This window comes from Chaetodon auriga, chromosome 11, assembly GCF_051107435.1.
Source record: "Chaetodon auriga isolate fChaAug3 chromosome 11, fChaAug3.hap1, whole genome shotgun sequence".
In the NCBI taxonomy this organism is placed as follows: Eukaryota; Metazoa; Chordata; class Actinopteri; order Chaetodontiformes; family Chaetodontidae; genus Chaetodon; species Chaetodon auriga.
This window is the reverse complement of record NC_135084.1, coordinates 1,161,757-1,185,580: the sequence shown is the minus strand read 5'-3', so window position 1 is coordinate 1,185,580 and position 23,824 is coordinate 1,161,757. Positions and strand designations below refer to the sequence as shown.

The 23,824-nt window shown below is 41.1% G+C and overlaps 1 protein-coding gene across 3 annotated transcripts in view; it reads right to left on the bottom strand.

Moving 5' to 3' along the window:
* piezo1 (piezo type mechanosensitive ion channel component 1 (Er blood group)) overlaps positions 1-23,824 on the bottom strand; it is a 209,035-nt gene that overhangs the window by 16,589 nt on the left and 168,622 nt on the right. For all 3 annotated transcript variants that reach the window (XM_076743050.1, XM_076743051.1, XM_076743052.1), the window contains exons 40-49: positions 23,513-23,762; positions 17,700-17,832; positions 17,319-17,466; positions 14,838-14,990; positions 14,377-14,438; positions 14,013-14,171; positions 13,491-13,638; positions 7,799-7,987; positions 5,217-5,309; positions 3,283-3,455 (exon numbers count right to left, since the gene is read on the bottom strand). In XM_076743050.1, coding sequence (XP_076599165.1) covers positions 3,283-3,455; positions 5,217-5,309; positions 7,799-7,987; positions 13,491-13,638; positions 14,013-14,171; positions 14,377-14,438; positions 14,838-14,990; positions 17,319-17,466; positions 17,700-17,832; positions 23,513-23,762 — 1,508 coding nt within the window. The remainder of the gene's footprint in view (positions 1-3,282; positions 3,456-5,216; positions 5,310-7,798; positions 7,988-13,490; positions 13,639-14,012; positions 14,172-14,376; positions 14,439-14,837; positions 14,991-17,318; positions 17,467-17,699; positions 17,833-23,512; positions 23,763-23,824) is intronic.

Sequence of the window (23,824 nt, the reverse complement as noted above, 5' to 3'; positions counted from 1 at the left end):
CTTAACTGACCTTTCAAAGCACTTCATGATGATGGAGGTGAGTGCTATAGGCCGATAGTCATTTAAGCAGCTCACATTAGGCTTTTTAGGTACCGGGATGATTGTCGTTTTCTTGAAGCATGTGGGGACTACAGACTGGAGCAGGGAAAGGTTGAAAATTACTGTAAAAGCCCTGATGCACATTCACCTCCACCACCTCAAAGATGACTACAGACATTTGACCCAAAGACAGCTTTGACCTGTGGATGGACAAAGCTAATCGGAGGCTCAACCAGGGACTGAGAAGTGCATCTTTATCATCTACCATGCAGGAAGCTGAAGCAGAAGGCAGTACACCGAGGACAGTGAGGAACATTGCTGTGTATTGGGTGTATGCAAAACACTATCTCCTGGTACTAAAATGTGCGGCCAGAAGGTGGTGCCAGTAGAAGTCCAGTTACAACCTAGCTTAAAAAGTTTTATCTTTTATGAGTCTTTTAAAACATCTCAGCCTCCTGAAGGATTGTCAGACTCTGTCAGACTATAATTTGTCATCATCAGTATACTGATATTGTGTACAGTTTACTTTACAGCGGTGGTTCCCAAAGTGGATGCTTTGAAATTCATTTAATAATTGTTTATTGTGCATTTCTAATGTTTCACCAGTTAGAAAACTAGGCAATATTTATATGAGCCTCATTTTATATTAGATTTTCCAACATACAAAAATAGAGGAAATTCGCCACATGACAAAATCGTCCAATTAAAGGAAGCAGTCAATCTAGCAGCTGTCAGAATAAGCAATGGAAAAAACTGTCAATGTACAGCACAGAGTTTAAAAATTCTGATACCATCAAGGAAAGCCAGGAGACTTAAAACTTTACAGACTTTGGGAGATGGATACACATTACAGTGCAATAGTGCATTCAGTGTGGTACAGTATTGCTGTTCTCAATGTTATATTTGTGTGAGATGGCTTTCACTTCCCTGGTGTAAATGAAAAATAAAACAATGACTCACTTGTATCACACAAAAAAAATCCTGTGAAGGTTTACAAAAGTTTGGAAACCACAACTATACAGTTTTGTCATTTGTCACAGCCAGCTGTTAGCTGTAGCATGCTAATGTTAGTTGGCAATAGGTTGTTTTCATATGACGTCATGTCACATTTTTGTTGTGGCATGAACTGTAGATGGAGGACAGGAAGTGATTTTCTGCAGAGAAAGCACTTTACTTTGTGTCTGTAATGGGAATTCTTATTATTCATCTTCTCTGTACTTAATCATAAGTATTCACTGTCTTAAAGCTAAATGAACAACCATATCATATGATTAGGTGCGTGTGTATGTCATAATCTGCTGACCATGTAACCACGTACAGTATGTTATTATGCACTGATTAAGTGAACCTTGTGTCCTGATTGTACAACACATTATGACGTGCCTATTATGCTGACATTGTTCTGACGATAGAACAAAGTCATCCTGTCTACAAAGATAATATATTGTATATAATCTATCAACTTCTCCTGCTCCGGGCTCTTTCTTGTCGTCTCACACTCAAGACAACAAGAAGGGAGTCCGTCTGCAGGCGTCAGAATAAACTCACAGAAAGACAACAAACGACTCTGTGCTTTTTAGTACAAAATTGCCAGAACATGTCATTTACAGTTGCTCAGATCGATCTAACCAAGATACCATGACAAGCTTTTATTGAGTACCAAAAGTTGTTGTTCATGAGAGTAAAAAATGAAAGAAATTGACACAAAAACACCACAAATAATGTCTTGTTACCTGTCTGCGGTCGGCAGGAGCCAAATCAGATAATGATGGAAATGGTGTAATATTAGCTTGTTTTATATCTATTGTGATAGATTTAAAATAATAGCTACAAGTAACATGACTAACAGTTGTTAAATTGGCATTAACAGTTTCACATAAGACAGGTGAATGTAAATAACGTACCCTGTCATGTTTTGCGACAATCCACATCTTTAGTGGCATTTCACCAGACCTTTGACAGTGGTTAACCAAGCAAACAATTGTAATGTGAACGTCAACATTCAGTACTGCGGCGCTGAACACTTGTTGCTAGGTTTATCCACAGGACAATAAAAGCTACTCACCCGAGCAAAAATGAAATGACGGAGCACCTTGGTACCAAGATTGTGGACTCAACCATTAACAAAAAAAGTTGTATGCCTCCATACTTTTGTATGCTTTCATTTGGTTAGCATAGAGCGACGTCTGAATGACCAGGTAGTTGGTTATATCTCTTCCCTCAATAGCAGGCAAAACTTTCAGTTCAGTTGAAAAATAACATAAGGGTCACATCCAACATATGTTCTGTTTTTCTGTTCATATCTTTATCCTTTAATTTCATCTAAACAAGCACAGAAAGTAAATAACTTTCCTTCTTCTCGTGCGCTGTGGTTTTCACTTGCTGCCCTCCATCTGAATTAAACATTATGCGACTGTAAACATGGCACAGCACAAGTTAGTGTGTTTTGTGTTTTGTGTTGTTTTTCCATCACTCGTCTCGGTTGATCGTGTGTACGTATGGATGTACAACTGCTGAGAATAGTGATTTGCTTTCTACTTCTTTGTGGATTAGTAAAATCAACTTCAGGAGATCCATTGAACTTCGGGTCCATTGTTTACACACAGGGACAGCTGATCACGTTGAGCAACACAAGCGTACTCTCAGTGGAAAGACTGGAGATCCCCAAGGAAATAAGGAGAAGGAGAAGGGGATGCAGATCTCCAGCGAAGTGTCATGAGAAGAAAAGACAGTACAAACCATCCATATCATCTGTTATTATGTGAAATGTGATATCTCTCTCAAAGAAGATGGAAGAGCTAACAGTGCTAACTAGACTGCAGAGGGAGTGCCAGGAGTGTAGTCTCATGTGAAACGTGGCCAACAGAGATGACGCCGGACTCACTCATTATGATGGACAATTTTCAACTGCTGAGAGAGTGAAGGAGAACACTAAGAGGAAAGGTGGGGGCATAGCGATGTTTGTGAACAACAGATGGTGTAACCCAGGGCACATCAATGTAAAACAGTAGCACTACACCAGAGACATTGAGCTATTACCAGTTAGCATTTGGCCATATTATCTTATCTGAGGGAGTTCTTGCATGTCATCACAATAACTGTGTTGGCCGATGCAGCAGCAGCATGCGAGCTACTAGACACTATCTTCTCTTACAATCTATTACTCGGTTAGATTACACTCAACCATCCATAAAGCAAAATAGCATAATGCCATTTCCTAATAAAGACAGCAAAGGTTTTTACCTCTGGAAGTTCCAGGCCAGACGTAGTGTTAGGTCAACAGGACTTCCAAGTAGTTCTTTAATGACTTCTTGTCTGCTGGGTGGGCTGATCCTCCATACGGATCCTGAACTGCCTTCGATCATGGCCGTCACAATGTCCTCATAACTATAAAGAGTGATGAACTGCATGGCTACCTAGTTGCACATACACACAAAATTATCGATGAAAAATAGGTATACAGAGATGCAGCAACCCAGGTATGACACACACAATCTCAAAGTTTATATCCTTGGAATATACAGTAGACTAGAGTAGCAATAGCAAAATGACACCTACAATGGTCAAACAAAGTTTCAAGCAGAAACAGTCCTCTGAAATTTTCCCATAGACAATGTTAACCTGAGTATTTACCAGTGTTACAACTGAGCATGTCTGAGAGCTAAGCATGCTAAAACAAATAATTTTGTGTCAATTATTCATTTTGAAATGTGAATTAAACCAATATTTTTATGCCTGTTTGTGCTGCCAAATAAGTTAGAATTACATTTTGAGTCTGTTTTGCTGAACATGTCACAAGAATGACATGGTATATAAAGAGGAAGCTCAACCAAAACCACCCTTTTTATTTCACTTCACTATTTATTAAAGAATTTCAGAAAAAAATAACATAGTGGTGAGAGAAACCATTTGAGTGGATAAATGAGGTGGTGTATATTGAGAAAATGCGGGGGAAAAGCATGGATCCTTGTACCCCAGTGGAAAGGAAGTGACACTTTAATGCTTTTCCTTGCCATGCCACTTTGATCAATCAACAAGGCAATAACTGTGAGGATGCGGCATATGGTAACACATGAAAGAACATTTTAAGGTGTATTGTGTACACCAAAAATATAGAGTTTCTTCTCCACAGCAATGCAAAGTGTTTAGTGCAATAGAAAAAGTTACATTTAAAGACTGAGAACTTCTTTCCGAACCTGCCACTCCATGTTCTGAGCTGCTCTTTAGAGGTACAGGATCTGGACTTACGTTGAATGACAGCTCTCACAGCCATCTTCTTAGGGCTGTCATACTGCATATCTATATTTCTGCCTTGAGAAACTGTCTTGCAGAATGACATAACTGTTTAAATACATTTGAAAATAGCACATGTAGCCTGTCAGAACTATTAAGGACCAGCCTGATAATTGTTTATATTTACCCAGGTCAAAAAGTAGTGTACTTTAGTAGATTAGAAATATAATTGAAGCACAGACAAGTGATTACAAGCACAGTTTTACTTTTTGTATGTTTGACATAGAAATTTAAAAATGTACTTGGAAATAGATGTCTTAAATTGATTACAAATGAATATACTAATTCTGCAATACTTGATAGTTAAAAGTACTAAAGTGTACTTTGTTGTAAGTGTATTATAAATTGTATTTAGGTCTACTTTTAAAAAGTGTACTAAATAAACTACTAAACTAAATCAACTAAAACTAAATACTTTTAATAGTAATAAAGTGCATTTATTTTGAAGTCCTTTGTAATATAATATTAACATGGTTCATTAAGATGTACTTTAATTTCACTTAATTTCAAGTATATTTGCATAGATTTCCAACACGTGATATAATAAGAATGTACTGCAAGTATGTTTTGAGTACTCATGAATCATGATTTTCATCTGTGTTCTTCAATATATTTAAAGTTTGTAAAACTTTAAGTTAAAATACTATTTACACTTCAAGTATACTCAAGTATGACTCATGTGGTACTCAAGGACGACTTGAGACATGTAAGTGTACTTGAAGATGACAAAAATAGCACAAAGTTCCCTTTGTACATTCTTCAAAAAGGATAATTTAAGTATAATATTTTTTACCTGACAACTAAAGCACCCAGACAGTAGGAAGGACAGAAAGTAGCAGTGCATACAGACAGACACAGAAATCAACAGTGAAATCAATACGCACCGCATTGTCTCCAAACTTTTTTGTGAGTTGATCATATTCAGCCTCTGTGAAGGGCTGGATGGATTGTTGCTGCACACTCATGGTGAACAGGGGCTTGACATAAACAGAGAAAAAATACACTCCTGGATTATGCACATTTTATACACTGTCATGCTGTGTGTTTTGTGTTACATTTGTATCTATATTCCATTTGGTTGTACTGTTTGTTGACTGTATTATAGCTGTTATGATTATTATTGTCATTATTGTGTATCTAGAGGTGCACAGCTCTGTTTCTTACTTTTAAAAGGATGTTCTTTGCCAGTGTCACTGAGGGCTTGCTCATGGGGCAATTTTCGGGCCTCTGTACATTAAAGAGTATGGTCTAGACCAGTGTTTCCCAACCTTTTTGAGCCATGGCACATATTTTACATTAGAAATATCACAAGGCACACCACCAAACAAAAATGTCACAAAAAGTATATTTATTGAAATATAATGAAAATCTAGTCTCAATACTTACTCAGTGTGAAACCTGGGCCTGTTTAGTTGAGCACAAAGCTGATATTCTTGCAGGAACTGAAGAAAGATTTCACCTGAATGGGGCTCTAAAACTTAGAGCCCCAATCAGGTGAAATTGGATAACCTTCCACGGCACACCTGATGATTTCTCACGGCACACTTATGTACCGCGGCACAGTGGTTGGGAAACACTGGTCTAGACCTGCTTTGTATGGAAAGTGCCATGAGACAACTTTTGTTGTGTTTTGGTGCTATTTAAATAAATTGAATTGAATTGTAAGGATCCATTGCTACTGAAAAGATTTCCACCTGTGAATATGACCCCGTCTTTCAAGCCCCACGTTCCCAGTTTTTAACACTGACTTTCTGTAGTCTCCAATCCAAAACTGGGATAATCCTGATTACATTACCATGGAAATGTATTACATGCCATCTCTAAGAAGACGTGATTTCACTCTAGATTCACTATAATGCTCAACAAGGTCAAACAAAAGTATAACTGTGTTAAGCAGACATTTAAAATAATCCCTGTACACTGACAGAATGTCTATTAATGTAACACACTGCAGATAATACATTCATTAATTAAATTACTATATTAATTAAAATAACTTCAATCAGTGCTTACTCCATTTGTCTATGCAATTTTCTCAACACCCAGGAACCTTGTTTCCTTTTCTTTCTTTTTTTTTTAAATTTTGTTATCAAATTACAGTAGCAGTCAAAAATTTGGGCACACCCTCTTATTCAATCACTTGTCTTTTTTAATACGTTCTACATCTTAGATCAATACTGTGAAATGACAGTCATGGAATGATGTGGTGAGCAAAAAAAAAGCAAAAAAAAGCAAAGCAATGCTAAATATGTTTTACATTTTATATTCTTAATAGCCACCTTTTGCATTAATGACAGCTTTGTACACTCTCGCAGCTACTCGTCATGATCTGGTTTGTTTGGTTTTGTTATTTACTGTTTTATGCTGACGGTTTACCTTATGTGTGATATTTTGCTTTATTTCCTGTATTCCTGTGTCATTGTGCAATTGTGTGAGCAGTAGTATTGCTAGGGTCTCTTGGGGCTCCATGCAAGAAATCCCTGGCGCCCCCACCCAACCCGTGCACCCTGTAAAAATTCGGTTTTTGCACACATAAATGCACAATTTCTGGGACATTTGAGATGAATACTGAAAAAATAGATTTGTGGTTCTCAAAGTGAGGTCCAGGGACCAACAGAGGTCCCTGAAAGCCCAGGCCTATCAATAATCGTTGTTGTAAATAAGTGGCCAGGGCTCTAAGCAACTGCCTGGCTTGCCTGTCCGCAAGCCCCGCCCCTGTGTGTGAGTCTTGTCTTGTGCGATTATATAAGTCTTTCTTTGGTGATTTGTTGGATTTCTGTGTGTTTTTGTATGCTGGGGAGCTGTGTGGGGCTTGTTTTCCGTTGGTCCTTTTTCGGCAGAGGTTGTGCGTGGTTTGGGAGCTGGCTTAGACACAGCTTTTGCTAATCACAATCCTGGATGAGTTACAGACTGTGGACACCGGAGGACTCATTTTTGGATTTTTGCTGCTTGTACTCTGTGAAGCATTTATATGGACTCTAAACTGTGGTGTCATTAATTGACAAATTTCGAGGCTGCTCTGCTCTTCTCTGAAGATACATTCAACATTCTTTAAATTTTCCAGATTGACTGACCTACATGTCTGAAAGAAATGGACTGTTCTTTCTCTATTCTTGCGTGGTTTTTACCATTATATGGATTACTGCAGTAGTTTAATAGGGCTATCTACTGTATGTCTGTATACCCTGGCACAACAACAACCCACTAAATAACTTTTGAGAAGGCACACCTGTAAGCTAAAATCCATTCCAGGTTCTTTCATGGTTTTGGTGTCTAATTGTACTAATTGTCAACACAGAAAATTATCAAAATAAAGACAAAACACTGAATGAGAAGGTGTGTCCAAAATATTAAATGCTACTCTATATTAAATGCAGAGGTCTGCCAACTTTATAGTTATCATAACTTTCATAAGCTGTATCTTTTCTAATTTAAGACATAGTAGAACAAATTGCTATACGATTACCTCATATCCTCCCAGCTTGACAGTCACTGTGACATCGATGGGGTGGTTGACAACACCCACCACTGATCTGACCAATGAAATGAAGAGAAGGGGAAACCAGATGATGCAGATCAAGAAGAAGATGATGAGTCCACCCATGCCATATTTCACTATCTTCTTCTTCTTCTGCCCTTTAGGTTGTGGATATTTCTGACAGAAGAAAAATTTTATTATTTTTTGAAACTCTGGCAAAATATAATGTTCAGTATTTCTTTACATGTAATACTAGCCATAATTAAGATAAACTGGTGGAGTGGTTTGTGTGTCACTGTGACCCTCTGGGTTGTGTTGTCAGGGACAATAGCCAGTAGGAGATGTTAGAGGGGTTGTTTCATTGAAGTTGCAGTCATGTTAGGTTGGTGCAAGTATGTTTTGCCTCTGAAATATCAGTAGCCTAATTGTGCTATGTACTGTCTGTGGTGCTGCCGTAGTAGATGGATTTGTAATGGTGCCTTTTTCTTTCAGTCCTGCTCTTCTGTCAGATTTATTTGGGATCTAAAATATTTTCTAAACTGTACTATATGATATTGAAGCCTATGTACCCTATAGAGCAGTGTCATGATCAGAATCAATCAATATTCCTTTATTTGTCCCGCGAGGGGAAATTTCAGAATGGTAAATCAACATGTAGTCAAAGAAGAGCAAGACGATGATCGAAACACACTGTTACCTGCAGTATTTCTATAATATTTTTATGATCACTGGTTAAGCTACCATAACATTAACCCTCCCATTGGGCCACCCACTGTTACAAATTAAGTCACCAACCAACAAACTCCCAAGGCAAATTGGTCCCACATTAGGGGCCAGACTAAGAGCGATTCACAGACGCTGGATGGATCGGCAATGTCGAAGCTACAGAAGCTCATCTGGAGCAGGGAAACAGGGCCCCTTTCATGGAGCCAGACCTGGGAGGGGAGCTTGCTGAGACTCCTGAGTGGATGGTGGCTTGGGCCATGGGGCCCTATCAGACACGACATGAAGAATTAAATGAAGCCACTGTGAGCCCACCATACAGCAGGTAGAAACCTGAGAATTTGCTGGTGGACAAACACAAGGTTGTCAAGCTGAACGTCTGCAGGCCTTTTACTTTTGGTTGGCTAATGGGTTTTCTAAAGCAAAGTAAATGTACCAGGAGTCCAGAGGGACTTCGGTGGTCACCGAAGCAAAAATCTGACCATAAACGGTAAATGGTAAATGGACTGTATTTGTATAGCGCTTTTCTAGTTTGAAGACCACTCAAAGTGCTTTTACAACTGAAGTCTGCATTCATCTGTAAGCCACCTGCTCATTATGAGTGTCATACATTCACACACCCATGGCACAGTATCGGGGGCGGTTTTGGGGTTCAGTATCTTGCCAAAGGAGACTTCCGCATGTGAACTGCCAAGGTCAGGAATTAAACCACCGACCTTCTGATACGTGGAAGGAGTTTGGGGAAGCTATGGAATACAAGCAAGCAGTGGAATTAGCACTTTGAGGAACTCTCAAACCCAACCAACATGTCCTCTGGAGAGGCATAGTTGGTCTTGAGGAAATCCTTATCCATATCTCTGGCAGAGGTCTGTGAGCAGCAAGGCACCAGGTGTTGACCTGAGATGTTGAAGGTTCTGGACATTGTTGGGCATGAAGAATGGGGACAGCAGCCAGGTGGAGAACAGTGTCCAGTTTGGGGACTTCAGAATTACTACTCTGCTCATTTAGATGATGTATGTCTGTGAATGTCCTCATTCATCAAGGGGCTTTCCAAAGGCAACAGGACTTGGTTGTGGTTCTACAAGACATTTCGCCTCTCATCCAAGATGCTTGTTCAGTTCTGACTGACTGGTGGGGAGTCCCAAGCATTTATCCTCTTGCAGGATCATTGACCATTCCAGCTAAGATAGATAAGATAGGACTTTATTGATCCCACACCAGGGAAATTTAGTTGTTACAGCCAGCAAATTACAAAGAGCAAGCACAGTGGCAATAAGAGGTCAAAATAAAAATAAAATATAAAAGTATACAAGATACAGAATAGAAAAAACAACTATGTATATGTACATTTGTACAGATTATAAGAAATAGTAAATGTCAAAGAATCCTACTGCCATAAAAAAGTACTGTAGCTAGTAGTCTTCTGAGAAAACTAACTACTGACATGTTTTGTATTATATTGCACTTGAGAAAGACTATTGCACCTGAGAAAATTCTATTTCACTTGAGAAATACTAGGTTTATGTATATGCACAATATGTAGCTTATGAAAATACAGTATGGATTATAAATAGTGTTATTGCACAGTTGAGAGAAATATACAACTTAGAAATTGCACCAGGTGAAATGGATAAATGTGAGCATATGTTAGAGCATACACAGTGCATACACAGTGGGGAAAATAAGTATTTGATACACCGCCAATGTTGCAAGTTTTCCCACTTACAAAGAATGGAGAGGTCTGTAATTTTCATCATAGCTACACTTCAACTGTGATAGACGGAATCTAAAAAAAAAAAAAATCCAGAAAATCACATTGTATGATTTTTAAATTATTAATTAGCATCTTATTGCATGAAATAAGTATTTGATACAATGAAAAAATAGAACTTAATATTTGGTACAGAAACCTTTATTTACCTTAATTTCAGAGGTCAAACGTTTCCTGTAGTTCTTGACCATGTTTGCACACTGCAGCAGTGATATTGGCCCACTCCTCCATACAGATCTTCTCTAGATCTTTCAGGTTTCGGGGCTGCTGCTGGGCAACACAGAGTTTTAGCTCCCTCCAAAGATTTTCTATTGGGTTCACGTCTGACCACTCCAGGACATTGAAATGCTTCTTACGGAGCCACTCCTTAGTTGCCCTGGCTGTGTGTTTCGGGTCATTATCATGCTGGAAGAACCCAGCCATGACCCATCTTCAATGCTCTTACTGAGTGAAGGAGGTTGTTGGCCAAAATCTCGCGATACATGGCCCCATCCATCCTCTCCTCAATACGGTGCAGTTGTCCTGTCCCCTTTGCAGAAAAGCACCCCCAAAGCATGATGTTTCCACCCCCATGCTTCACAGTTGGTATGGTGTTCTTGGGAGTGTACTCATCCTTCTTCTTCCTCCAAACATGCCGAATGGAGTGTACATAAAAAGTTCTATTTTGGTCTCATCTGACCACATGACCTTCTCCCATGCCTCCTCTGGATCATCCAGATGGTCACTGGTAAACTTCAGATGGGCCTGGACATGTGCTGGCTTGAGCAGGGGGACCTTGCGTACGGTGCAGGATTTTAATCCATGACGGCATAGAGTTTTACTAATGGTAACCTCTGAGACTGTGGTCCCAGCTCTCTTCAGGTCATTGGCCAGGTCCTCCCATGTAGTTCTGGGCTGATCCCTCACCTTTTTCATGATCACTGATACTCCACGAGGTGAGATCTTGCATGGAGCCCCAGTCCAAGGGAGATTGACAGTCATCTCAAGTTTCTAATAATTGTGCCAACAGTGGTTGCCTTTTCACCAAGTTGCTTGTCTATTGTCCTGTAGCCCATCCCAGCCTTGTGCAGGTCTACAATTTTGTCCCTGGTGTCCTTAGACAGCTCTTTGGTCTTGCCCATGGTAAAGAGATTGGAGTGCAATTGCTTGAGTGTGTGGACAGGTGTCTTTTATACAAGTAACGAGTTCAAACAGGTACAATTAATACAGGTAACGAGTGGAGGATAGGGCTTCTTAAAGACAAACTGACAGGTCTGTGAGAGCCAGAATTCTTGCTGGTTGGTAGGTGATCAAATACTTTTTTCATGCAATAAAATGCAAATTAATTATTTAAAAATCATACAATGTGATTTTCCATATTTTTTTTTGATTCCGTCTCTCACAGTTGAAGTGTACCTACGATGAAAATTACAGACTTCTCCATTCTTTGTAAGTGGGAATACTTGCAAAATCGGCGGTGTATCAAATACTTATTTTCCCCACTGTATTAGCCTTGATAAGAGTAGTCAATTCAAATGTGGGTTTATGGTGTAGAATTGAGAAAGACAGCATCAACACAGTGCTACATTACATGATGCTGGTGTTAAACACTCTGACAGATGTAGGAGTGAAGGACCTGCGGTAGCGTTCTTTCTTACAGACTGGACGCAGCAGTCTGTTACTGAAGGAGCTGCTTAAGCCCCCTGCATTCTACCCCCTGTCCTACAGGGGGTGGGATGGGTTGTCTATGATTGATGTCAGCCTGGCTAACATCCTCCTCTCACCCACCTCCTTCATGGTGTCCAGAGGGCAGTCCAGGACAGAGCCAGCTCTCCTGACCACTTTGTTAAGTCTACTCCTGTCCCTTTCAGAGCTCCCACAGCCCCAGCAGACCACTGCATAGAAAACTGCAGATGCCACCACAGTCATAAAATATTTTTAACAGTGTCCTACATACTCCAAAGGACCTCAGTCTTCTTAGCAGGTGCAGACGACTTTGGCCCCTCCTGTATAGGGCATCTGTGTTATTAGTCCAGTCCAGTTTTGTTGTTGAGGTGAAACCCCATGTATTTGTAATCCCCCATGATCTCTATGTCCAAGCCCTGGATGATCACTGGTGTAGTCTGTGGTACATTCCTTCAGATATCAATCACCATCTCCTTCATCATGCTGCCATTTATGTGCAGGTGGTTCAGTCCATACCAGTCGATGAAGTTGGTTATAACCTCCCTGTATTCCAATTCATTCTCTTGTGATACACATCCAGCAATGGCTGTGAAAGACATCGATGGAGCAGGTCGATGACTGCATCCACCATGCTGATACTTGGACGATATGCAAACTGTAGGGGGTCCAGCTTGCTGCCCATCAGGTAACGGAGATGGTTTAGTATAATCCTCTCCATCGTGTCCATCAGGTGAGAGGTTAAGGCTACTGGCCTGAAGTGGTTGGGCTCTCTGGGATGTGCGCTCTTTGGGACTGGAACCACACAGAAAGTTTTCCAAAGGGCTGGAACTCTCTCCAGGCTGAGGCTCATGCTGAAGATGTGCAGGAGGACCCTGCAGAGATGATCTGTGCAGTCTGAGCTGATGCCGTCTTGACCTGTGGCCTTCCTTGCCTTCATCCTCCTGAGCTCCTTCCTCACCTGGTCAGGTGTTGTGAAGAGAGTACTGTGAGGGGGAGGGGAGGGTGTGGAGAAGTCTGCGCTTATGTTGGTGGGGGGAGGAATGGGTCTAGAATCAAAATCTGTTGAAAAACAAGTTCAGCTCATTTGCCCATTCCCAGTCTCCATTCCTTCCTCCTGTAGATGTCCTTGCCTCTCCTTATCTCCCATTTCAGCCCCCTCTATCTTTGTCCCCTGATCTTCTTCTTAATCTTCTTCTCCTTCAATAGGGTTTTCAATTCTGGGAACACCCAGGGTTTGTTGTTTGTGGTACACTGCCCACGACCCCCGACACCCGATGCCCAACCCCCCCATTTCTCTCTGTAGATTAAGAGCATGTTTATCTATTTAAAAAAAATTGAATTACATTGTGGAGATCCATTGCTATTGAGTGCTTAACAGATTTCCACCTGTGAACACCACCTACACAACATACAACTCAAAAGACCCCTGTTTTTTAAACCACACACTCCCAGACAAATACTCTTATCCCAGAAGAAGTAATTTGGTCTGCCATCGCATCACTGTACTCTTAGACTTCATACCTTCTCTGTCTCACGGCTGCATTTAATGATGAAGATGTTGGCATAAATGTCCTCCACACACATCCAGTTTGATAGAGACAGAGTGGTGTCAGTCCAAACCCAGTCCATCACTGCTCTCAGCTCCACCAGGAACGGCACCAAACGAAACCTACACACATGCATATGCTCAACATACATATCATACTGCCAGTATGGCAGGAAATGTATTTTTTTTTCTCTCTGTTGTATTTTTTCATTGCACAGATACATAGGCCTGAACTACACACACATGCACATACAGGACCTATAGAAATGCATTAATCATTGTGAAGAGATGTCAGAATGATGGGGAAGCCACATAGGCGCTTGCAGCAGGTTCACCAAAATTACATTATAGGTAAACATAATGTATCCACTGAATTGTGGATCTCATACTTGAAAGAAGACTTAAAAAAAATTATATAAAAAGAATACAAAGTGAAACACATTTTTGATTCTTGGAGCCTCTATTGCAAATGTTCATTCTGTGCTTTGTGTCCATACCCTTGGAAGAGAAACAGGTTGAGATGGTTGTATTTCTTGGTGAGGAAGTTGCCAAGGATACGAGTAGGGTATCCACAACGAATCTGATAAGCTGACAGGCCAAAGTAAATACACTTGACAAAGTACCAGAGTTGGGCCACAAAATTCTGATTGAACATCCTAAACAGAGAGAATGAGAGACAAGAAAGATTGAAGCTTGTTAAATTTAATTTGCAGCAGTATTCTCAAGACTCATATGTCACGTACTACTAGAATGATGCATTTTTACCCCAAAAAACTCACTCTTAGTGATTTAGTTCATTGGCGATGTAATCATTTTTCATGAATACTATAATACAATAAATACATGATTTAGTTTTTCGACCTTTCAGTGACAGCAGGCAGGATGAAGAACATCCACAGGTGGATCCCAAACACAAGGGTCACCTGCAGGGAAGGAATGACAGAGGGAGAAAAAAAAGTATATGATTAAATGCTTTGAATGCAAAAAAGTACATTAGTGATATTCTAAAAATGAAGAGCAAGGCAAAACTAAACATGCCATCCTAACAAATATTGCAGGCCACACTTTTCACCACTAACAGTAATCTGGGCACTAAGACGCATCATGATATTACAGATGAAACTTTTCAGGAAACAAATTTGCAAAAATATTCTGAAACACAGGCATGAAAATCCACTCAATGGTATCTGATATAATTTGTGATGGGTAAATGGGGGAACAAGCAACTTTCAGAGACCCTAAGTTGAAAAAAACAAACAAACAAACATGGAACCAGACAGATAGAAACATGAATGCTAATAATTGGAATATGTGAACTGAACCTGGAAGATGAGTTTTCCCAAGACGGCTTTGCGCAGGTACAAGGCTCTGTCAATGATCATGGTACTGAACTGGATGAGTAGCATCACTAGAAAGGCCTCAGGAACCTGGTCCTCTGATAGGGTAGAGGCTATATCAGCTGCTGCACTGTGTTTCTGTAGGAGACAGATGCAAGTCATGAGGGATTTATTTGCTATTTTTAAAATACAAATATATGTATATACATATGTGTGTGTGTGTGTATCTATCTATCTAGACAGATATATCTATAGATATATCTATCTATCTAGATAGATAGATAGATGCACGTACATAATTTTTTTTCTATATACTGCTACATATTTGCTGCTACATTTTTATCCAATGTGCAATCCTAAAAAACACTGTACTCCCTTGTATAGAATGTATGTATGCAGAGTTTTGATTTTTTTTTTTTTTTTTTAAATGTATTTTGTATTTTATTCCTTTCTGTCTTTATATACTTTTTAATACTACTTCTGCTGCCTGTAATACCCAAATTTCCCCTATGGGGATTGATAAAGTCTTCATAAATTCATAAAATCTTATCTTATATTATCTTATCTTATATATATTCTCTATAACAGAGGTTGTAACATTATTACCATTATAACACATAAACCTGGATTTATACTGTCATTTATTATTAAGGATGATGATAAGATTTTGTCATTCATAAAGGTGTTTCAATATTCTTCAGTAACTGAAAAGGCTAAGTTTTTAAACATAGAAGTATTCAACTTATGATAAACTTCATAAAGAATCAGAACAATATAGATGTAGATCTAGAGGGAGAAGTGGTGAAGTTTTGCACTTCTGACACCAGACATCTAACACTGGACACTGTTCCCCTCTCCATAAAACTACAGCAAGATGAAAAAAAAAGTTTTTCTTTCTTCATTTGGTGCCTCATCTGCTCTTCAGTTCAGACTATTGATGTCAAAGCCTTATCCCAGGCAAGTGGGCCGGTGGCCACTGCCAAGAAAACAACCTAAGCTGCAGTCTGTGCACTGCTGCACGGACTGCAGCACAAGCTGCTACACAAACTGCACTGTGCATGCTGAAGACATCCAGCTAATATCAAGAACACTGCTCCACTCTGCTCAGTGCTGTCATTGTCACAGCCAGAATTGTAACATATGCCATGTCTCCTGTCCAACTCAGGGATTGTGTTGTGAGGTTATCACCCTGCTGCCTGTTGGGAGGCAGCAACCAGAAAGAGACACATCAGCTGGCCAAGATGCAACTTGGGACCGAACACACCTGAGAATGCCCAAGAGCCGTCCACTACTGGTCAAATTCATTTGATCATTTATTTGTAGTAGTTATTAGTTGTGTATGTGTTAGCAGTTGTGTGTGGTCAGTTGTCCTTTTTAGCGTGTGTGTGTGTGTGTGTGTGTGTGTGTGTGTGTGTGTGTGTGTGTGTGCATAGTGTGTAGTTAGTAGTGATTGAGTCTACTTAATAGTAATAAAGCTTTAATCCATAAAGAACTTGTTTATGTGGGTTTGTATGTGTGAAGCATTTTGGTCACTGCACACAAGTGAACAACTCTACAGTAAGCCTCAAACTGTGACCAAATTAATTAATTGGCTATAAATTTTTCTCTTTCAAAGGGTGAGGTAAGTTTAATGCAAGTTGAATTCTGTTATTCAAAATGGATACTACTTCTGATAGCTGGAAGTGAGTCATAGTTAGGGATGGTATTACACTGAATTGCACTGGAGAGGTGTTTCTCATTTTTGGTCCTGCCTATTTAAATACATGAGAGGGGCAGAATATTAGAAACAGCATTAAAAATAACCCTGAACATTACAGGCAATATATGCAATGTGAATTCATGCTTGAGCTGGTATATTAGATTACACTAGATTTTATAGGTGTACCTTATTTGGATCTTCAGATCAGCTTGATGCTTGTTGCTGTTCTATTGCATTTCAGGATTATTGTGTGGTCAGGTTTATGAAGGACTGTGGATTAGGGTGTAGTGCTGTTAAGTGTTTTCCCACAGTGAGTTGACAACTTCTAATTACTTTTGTGTATGTTGTTCTTGTTCCTCAAATTTACTTGCTTTTCTACTCTAATCTGTTTCTGCATTAAAGAGGGGTATAAAACAGCCATCGGAGGCCCTCTAAGAGGGAAAGATTTAAAGAGTTCGTCTCCATCACAAGATAAAAATAAGGCCAAATGTTTCCAATGTTGTTCCTGACTCGCTTAAGGCTGTGGTTCTGCGAGGAGTTCACAGCAAAGCCAGACATCAAGCTCCGTTCATGAGATTTTGGGTGCTGAGCCAATCCCTGCTGACCTCTTATCAGTTTAGTTTAAATGTTTCAATTTCTTCTTAATTTTAATCACAAAATTTTCCTGATGTTTTTTCAATTTTCTACTCATTAAGGTATACTGTAGATAACTGGTAAATAATTGCAAAATGACAACTTCCATCCAACAGTCCTTCTATTTCTCTCACCCCAAAAGCCCAAAACCCAAAGACGATGACAATGAAGTCGATGACGTCAGTCAGGAACATGAGTGCATAGACATCGGTGGCAGCTCGATACTCAGCATGGAGAATACCCCTGAAGAAACTCTGAGCCGGCCTGTAAACACTCTGAATACTGTAGAGGAAAACAAAATGGCAAGCATTACACCACTAAATTACTGGAAAAGTAATTAAATTTCAGTAAAACGTCACATTGCATTTTAATTCCTCCAGAGATTGGAACATAATTATTTGCATTAATCTAAGACCATTTTAGAAATAAAGTATTGATTATTTCATCAACATGTGAAATAGATTAATAAATGTTTACTAAGGGTGACTTCATATGGTGACAGTCTTTATACTCACCCACAGATGAAGGCATTCTTTATCTTGTGTCCAGCAACAAGCAGTCTTTGACTGGCTGCTTCTCTCTTCAAGCCTCTCTGCTTCTTCTTCACTGGTTCTTCACAGGGATCTGCAGCCTCAGCTGTGACCTCTACTGCAACAGTCAGAACCATAACCAAGGAGGGATTTAAATAGGATTAGCACCAAAGAGAAATAAACAGTGAAGATAGTTTAAAATCTTTCCCTAAACATATTTTCTCTTTGTTACACATGCCATGTGAGTATCTTTTTGTTAGGCTTGGCCACAATTTAGCAGTAACTGGACTCAATGTACAGACCAGGAGACAGGAGTAAAAGGGAAAACAAATTTATTAACAAGAACTACAACAAAAAGCGCACTCATAAGGAGTGGGAACGATAACCAAAAACACTCAACAAGTGGGGAGAAAAACAAATGGGGCACTCGAGTGGAACAAACAATTCTCCACGTGGGAGGCTGAGGCTGGGCAAAGGCTGAACGTGGCTGGTAGGCACTGTGAACAAACAAAGCACAGGTGAGGCAAAAGAAAAAGCCACCAGACAAAAGGCTGAGACAGCAACTTGGCAAAGACTGGAAATACTCCATTGGCACAGTTCTGGTAAACTCATGGGAGAGATCAGGGTAATCCAGCTACCACCCTAGTTCAGCATCACCCTTAAATACTGAGCCTTAATCAGGCTCATGCACTCCAGGTGTGCTGGCAGAGAGGCGGAGTCACCTGGGTGCAAGGAAACACCCAGCAGAGACAGACAGGGGAACAGACAGACAGACACATAACACTAGGGAAAAGGGAAACAGAGAAGACTAGGAGCAGACAGATCTAACGGATCCTCACAGTACCCTCCCCTCAACGGATGCCTCCTGGCATCCTAGCAGCTCTCGGGGTGGTTGCAATGAAAATCATTGATGAGGGAGGGATCCATTCTGGTGATGTGGTTGGTGACCACTGGCACTGCGACTTCCTTCTCCTGGGAAGGGAACGGGGGGGTTGGTACCTCAGGGAGACCTCGAAGGGGGGGAAACCACTGGCAGAGGAGGTGAGAGAGTTGTGCGAGAGAGAGTTGAGAGCATTCCAACCATGGTAGGAGGGAACTTCAGTTAGTCTGGTTCTCGGAGATGACAGAGTGCAGGGCGGTTTCCAGATCCTGGTTGGTTCATTCGGTCTGGCCGTTGGACTGTGAGTGATAGTCGGAGGTTAAACTGACCATGGCCCCCAGGGCTTCAGCAAAAGTCTTCCAGACCTAAGATATAAACTGGGGGCCATGGTCAGAAACAATGTCAGTGGGTATGCCATGCAGTCTAATCACATGCAGAGTCAAAAGCACTGCGGTCTCCACAGCAGAAGGGAGTTTGTGGAGAGGAATGAAGTGTCCCGCTTTAGAGAAGCTGTCAACAACACTGAGTACGACAGTGTTACCCTTGGAAGGAGGCAGTCCGGAGATGAAGTCCACAGCAATGTGAGACCAGGGTCTGCCAGAGACAGGCAGGGGATGGAGGAGCCCAGCTGGTGCCTGATGGGAGGCCTTGCTCTTCACACAAGTGGTGGGGTTAGACCAGTACCGGAGCTGAAGTAAACAGTTTCTTGAGAGTGTTGAATGCTTTGTCTGCCTCGTCTGACGAGCTAAACTTCACTTTGGTAGAAGTCAGCTTGGTCAAAGGGGCAGCTATATATACTTTGCTATAGTCCCAGACAAACCTTTGATAGAAGTTGGCGAACCCCAGGAACCGCTGCAACTCTGCGACAGGCCACTGTTCCACTGCCTTCACCTTCTCTGGGTCAGCTTTCAGCCTTCCTTACTGGATGACAAACCCGAGGAAGGAGACAGACTGCACGTTAAATTCACACTTCTCAGCTTTGACAAACAGCCTGTTTTCTAAGAGGCGAGTGAGTACCGGCCGGACATGGACCTCATGCTCCTTGGCAGAGCAGGAAAAAAAAAAAAATCTAAATATCGTCTAGATAGACGAAAACAAAGATATTTAAAAAGTCTCTCAGGACGCCGTTGATGAGTGCCTGGAATACTGCTGGGGCATTGGTGAGCCTGAATGGCATGACCAGGTACTCAAAGTGACCTAAAGAGGTGTTGAAGGCTGTTTTCCATTCATCCCCTTCCTTGATACGTACCAGGTGATATGGCTTTCTCATATCCAACTTGGTGAAGATGGCTGCCTCCTGGAGAGACTCGAAGGCAGAGTTCATTAGGGGTAGTGGATATTTGTTCTTTACTGTGATTTCGTTCAAACCCCAGAAGTCTATACAAGGATGGAGAGTCTTGTCCCTTTTAGCTATGAAGAAAAATCCAGCACCCAAAGGAGAGGAGGAAGGCCTGATAATACCTGCTGCTAGAGATTCAGAGATATATTGCTATATTGATATATAGCCTCTTTTAGGTCAAGACAGGTTGTATAGTCAACTGGTAGGGAGAGGAGCACCTGGGATGAGGTCGATGGCGCAGTCATAGGGCCGATGCAGGGGCAGAGACAGGGTATGTTCCTTGCTGAACACCTCCTTGAGGTCATGGTAAGCTGAGGGAACTCTGGAAAGATCTGGAGGCTCAGAGGGAACAGAGACGGAACCGGAAACTCCTCCAGGCTGAGTGGAGACAGTGGGAGCTCCACCCCAGTATCTTTCCCTGAAGCCAGTCAATGTGTGGGTTGTGAAGCTGTAACCATGGATGCCCGAGTACTAATGGGGAGTGAGGAGCCTAAATTATCGGGAAGGAGACTTCCTCATGGTGGTTACCTGATATCTGCATGTGGACAAGAGTGGTGCCGTATGTTACCTTGGTGAGGATCTTGCCGTTAAGAGCGTACGCCTTGATCGTCTTCGCCAACCTGTCCAGTTTGCATCCAGCCTGTCGTGCCGTGAGCTCGTCCAGTAGGTTTTCCTCCGCTCCGGAATCTACTAAAACCTACCCTCCGACAATTAAGTGAAGCCGGGGAATTTTGGGAGATTGAGCTTGTCTTGTCTCTCTGAGCCATGTCTTCTGGCCGCAGCGGACATTTAGGCAGAAAGTGGCCCATCTGCCCACAATAGATGCACTCACCTGCCCGGATTCTGCGGAGGCATTCAGCGGGTGTCAGCTGCACAGGCTCGTCCTCCGCAGGGCGGCTGGCAGGCATGCATGGCGGCTCATCCCGACTAGCGGCTTCAGAAGGTGTGGGATGGCTGGAGGGTGGAGGCCCCTGATATGAGGAGCAGGCAGATCTTTCCATATGTCTCTCTCGGAGGCGGTTGTCAATTTTAATCATAAAGTTGATTAAGGTCTGTAGGTCGGTCAGTTCATCCTGGGAGACCAGTTCGTCTTTTAGCTGCTCGCTGAGCCCCTGGATAAATGCGCCGCGTAGCGCTGTGTCATCCCAACCCGCGTCAGCAGCCAGTGTTTGGAACTACACAGCACATTCAGTCGCAAGACAAGAGCCCTGCCTGAGATTCAGAAGGCGACTGAATGCATTGAGTCGGAGTCAGCTGGGTGCAGGGAAACACTCAGCAGAGACAGACAGGGGAACAGACAGACAGACAAACAGACAGACAGACACATAATACTAGGGAAAAGGGAAACAGAGAACACTAGGAGCAGACAGATCTAGTGGATCCTCACACTTTTGGTCTAAATCACACATTAGGAAAGTGATTACCAGGTGTGTGAGCCTGCAAATAATAAAATTTACCTAATTTAAGAGCAGGATTTACTATCAAGCTTCAGCAAGCTATCAACACTGATACTTGGAATGTGTGTCGTCTTTGCTAGTTCCAGGAATGCCAAATCAAGGCATTAACAGAACAGGAAAGAATTCACACTTTCTTTCTCTTGAAACCACACATTGAGCAAATCAGTTTAGTGCAATGGCATGCTGTGGTTGAAACTTACAAGAACAATCAGAGCAAGAATATTGCATCAGTATGGTGGCTGTCTGAAATACAGGATTTTATGCTTGAATTTCCATCATTTATGATGCACCATACAGATGACCAGTGCTGTACATGCATCATTATCTGGTTAAAGTGTTAGTGTAGGTAAAATAACACTACTGAATAATATGGTGGTCAGACCATTGGTGGTGTACATTTAGAATTTTTGAGTTCAAATAAGTTTTGCTCAGCTATTATCACATTTAAAAATATGGCTAAAACTGGGGTTGGTAATGTGGGAGAAACCATCAAAAGTGAGATGTATATTGAAAGTATCCAACTGAAATAATTCCATCCCCTTCCTCAGGCCTCCCTCTAAAGCCACCACCCTGAAACATGTGAATGCACACTGTCTGACTCCTGCTGAAGGATGAGAGAGCATTGGGGAAAGGAGCACAGCTTATCATTGTCAAATGATAAGGTAAGAAAACACCTAATTATCATAATGAACAGAAACAACAAACATAACTATTGTGCTCACAGCTATCAAGCTAGTATGATAGGATTTGGAAATTTTGGTTGCATTGTCTTTGCCATTTTTTGGATAACTAGCTTGCTATAGCTTTAGCAATATATCTGCCTAGACTTGTGGAGACCTGTCCAAACAAAATGATTGCATGGCCTTATTACAGGCCTGCGACAGCCACACATACCAGATTTTATATTGGGATGGGTTTGACCGCAGAGTGAAGGCAAAGCAGCCAAAAGGTGCTCAGCACCTCTGGGAACTCCTTCAAAACTGTTGGAAAACCATTCCAGATGACTACCTCAGGAAGCTGATTGAGAGAATGTCAAGAGTGTGCAAAGCTGTCATCAAAGACAATGGTGGCTACTTTGAAGAATCTAAAATATAAAACATATTCTGGTTTGTTTAACACTTTTTTGTTTACTACACAATTCCATATGTGTTCCTTCATAGTTGTCTTCAGTATTAATCTACAATGAAGAAAGAATAAAAGAAATAAAGAAAAACCATTGAATGAGAAGGTGTGTCCAGATTTTTGACTGGTACTGTGTATATATTTTTTGTCAAAGCATTTGATTTATTGATTGCTGTCAGGGTGTAAAGTGCTCTTCAGCAAATATGAGACAAAATACTTAATGCTTTATTAATTGCTTGTGTCTCCAACCATGTACCTGGGGGATATTGTGATATTTTCCTCATTAAACAAAAGTTCTCACAGAGGTAAAGTCACCCAATCACTTTTGTGACTATTTCTCCCAATTTTTCAGGTATGTCGTTCATCTTAACAGTTAGTCAGTTAACTTGGGTGTAATAACTTGCTAACATATCAAGAGAAAAGAATGTTTTTGTAACATTTCGATAACTTAAAGTTAAGAGTGGTAACGTGTGTCAGTGGAGTCCCCACTTGGTAACAGAAATTAACACATGCCTGCAGCTGCCATTTAGTTTGAACTGTGAATTCACATATGCACATATTGTAGCCAAATATATTTTGCACTGTTAGTTGATATTTTCCATGCATTTCAGTAAGTTTTGCAAGCGTCCACTCAGCTTAAGCTACTTTGTGCTTGGCAACAATTTGAGAGAAAGTGAGATTTATCTCTGTGGATGTCCTTATTTGTAAATTGTTATATTTTTGTTAGACTCAACTAAAGTTGTCACCGAGGAAACAGGTGCACACCTAAAAGATGTCTAGAGTGTCTTTTTTTTTTAACCAAGAAGGCAGACTGAAAGGAAGGTGAAAATAGACCTTAATCACTACAAATCCACACTACACTTAAAGGGGGGGGGCGAAGTGAGGAAGCTTGCTCAATACAAGATCTGTGGGATGTGGGACACCTTAACGGAATGCACCAATCTTAATGTTATTAGTCACATCTCTACCATCACAGTCCATACATAATGATGCTACAAACCTTTGCTGCACGGTTGTTTAGGTTTCTTGCGGGAGCGGATGTTGCTGCTTTTCCTTGGGACACCCTCAATCACCTGCTCACTGTCTCCCTGCATGTTATCGTTCCTCGAGCAACTGAGGGGATTCGACATGTCCCTCAGCCCAGACAGAGTTTCCTGTCTATCTTTTGACTGAATGGGTGCTGGTTCTGCTGCAGGTTGTCGGGTAGCAGCAGCTGAGCTGGTACTTGGTTCAGCATAGTCCGCATTATCCTACATTGACAAACAATGGATTTTAAAAAAATACGAAAGTAGTCTTATATCTGTCAATATAT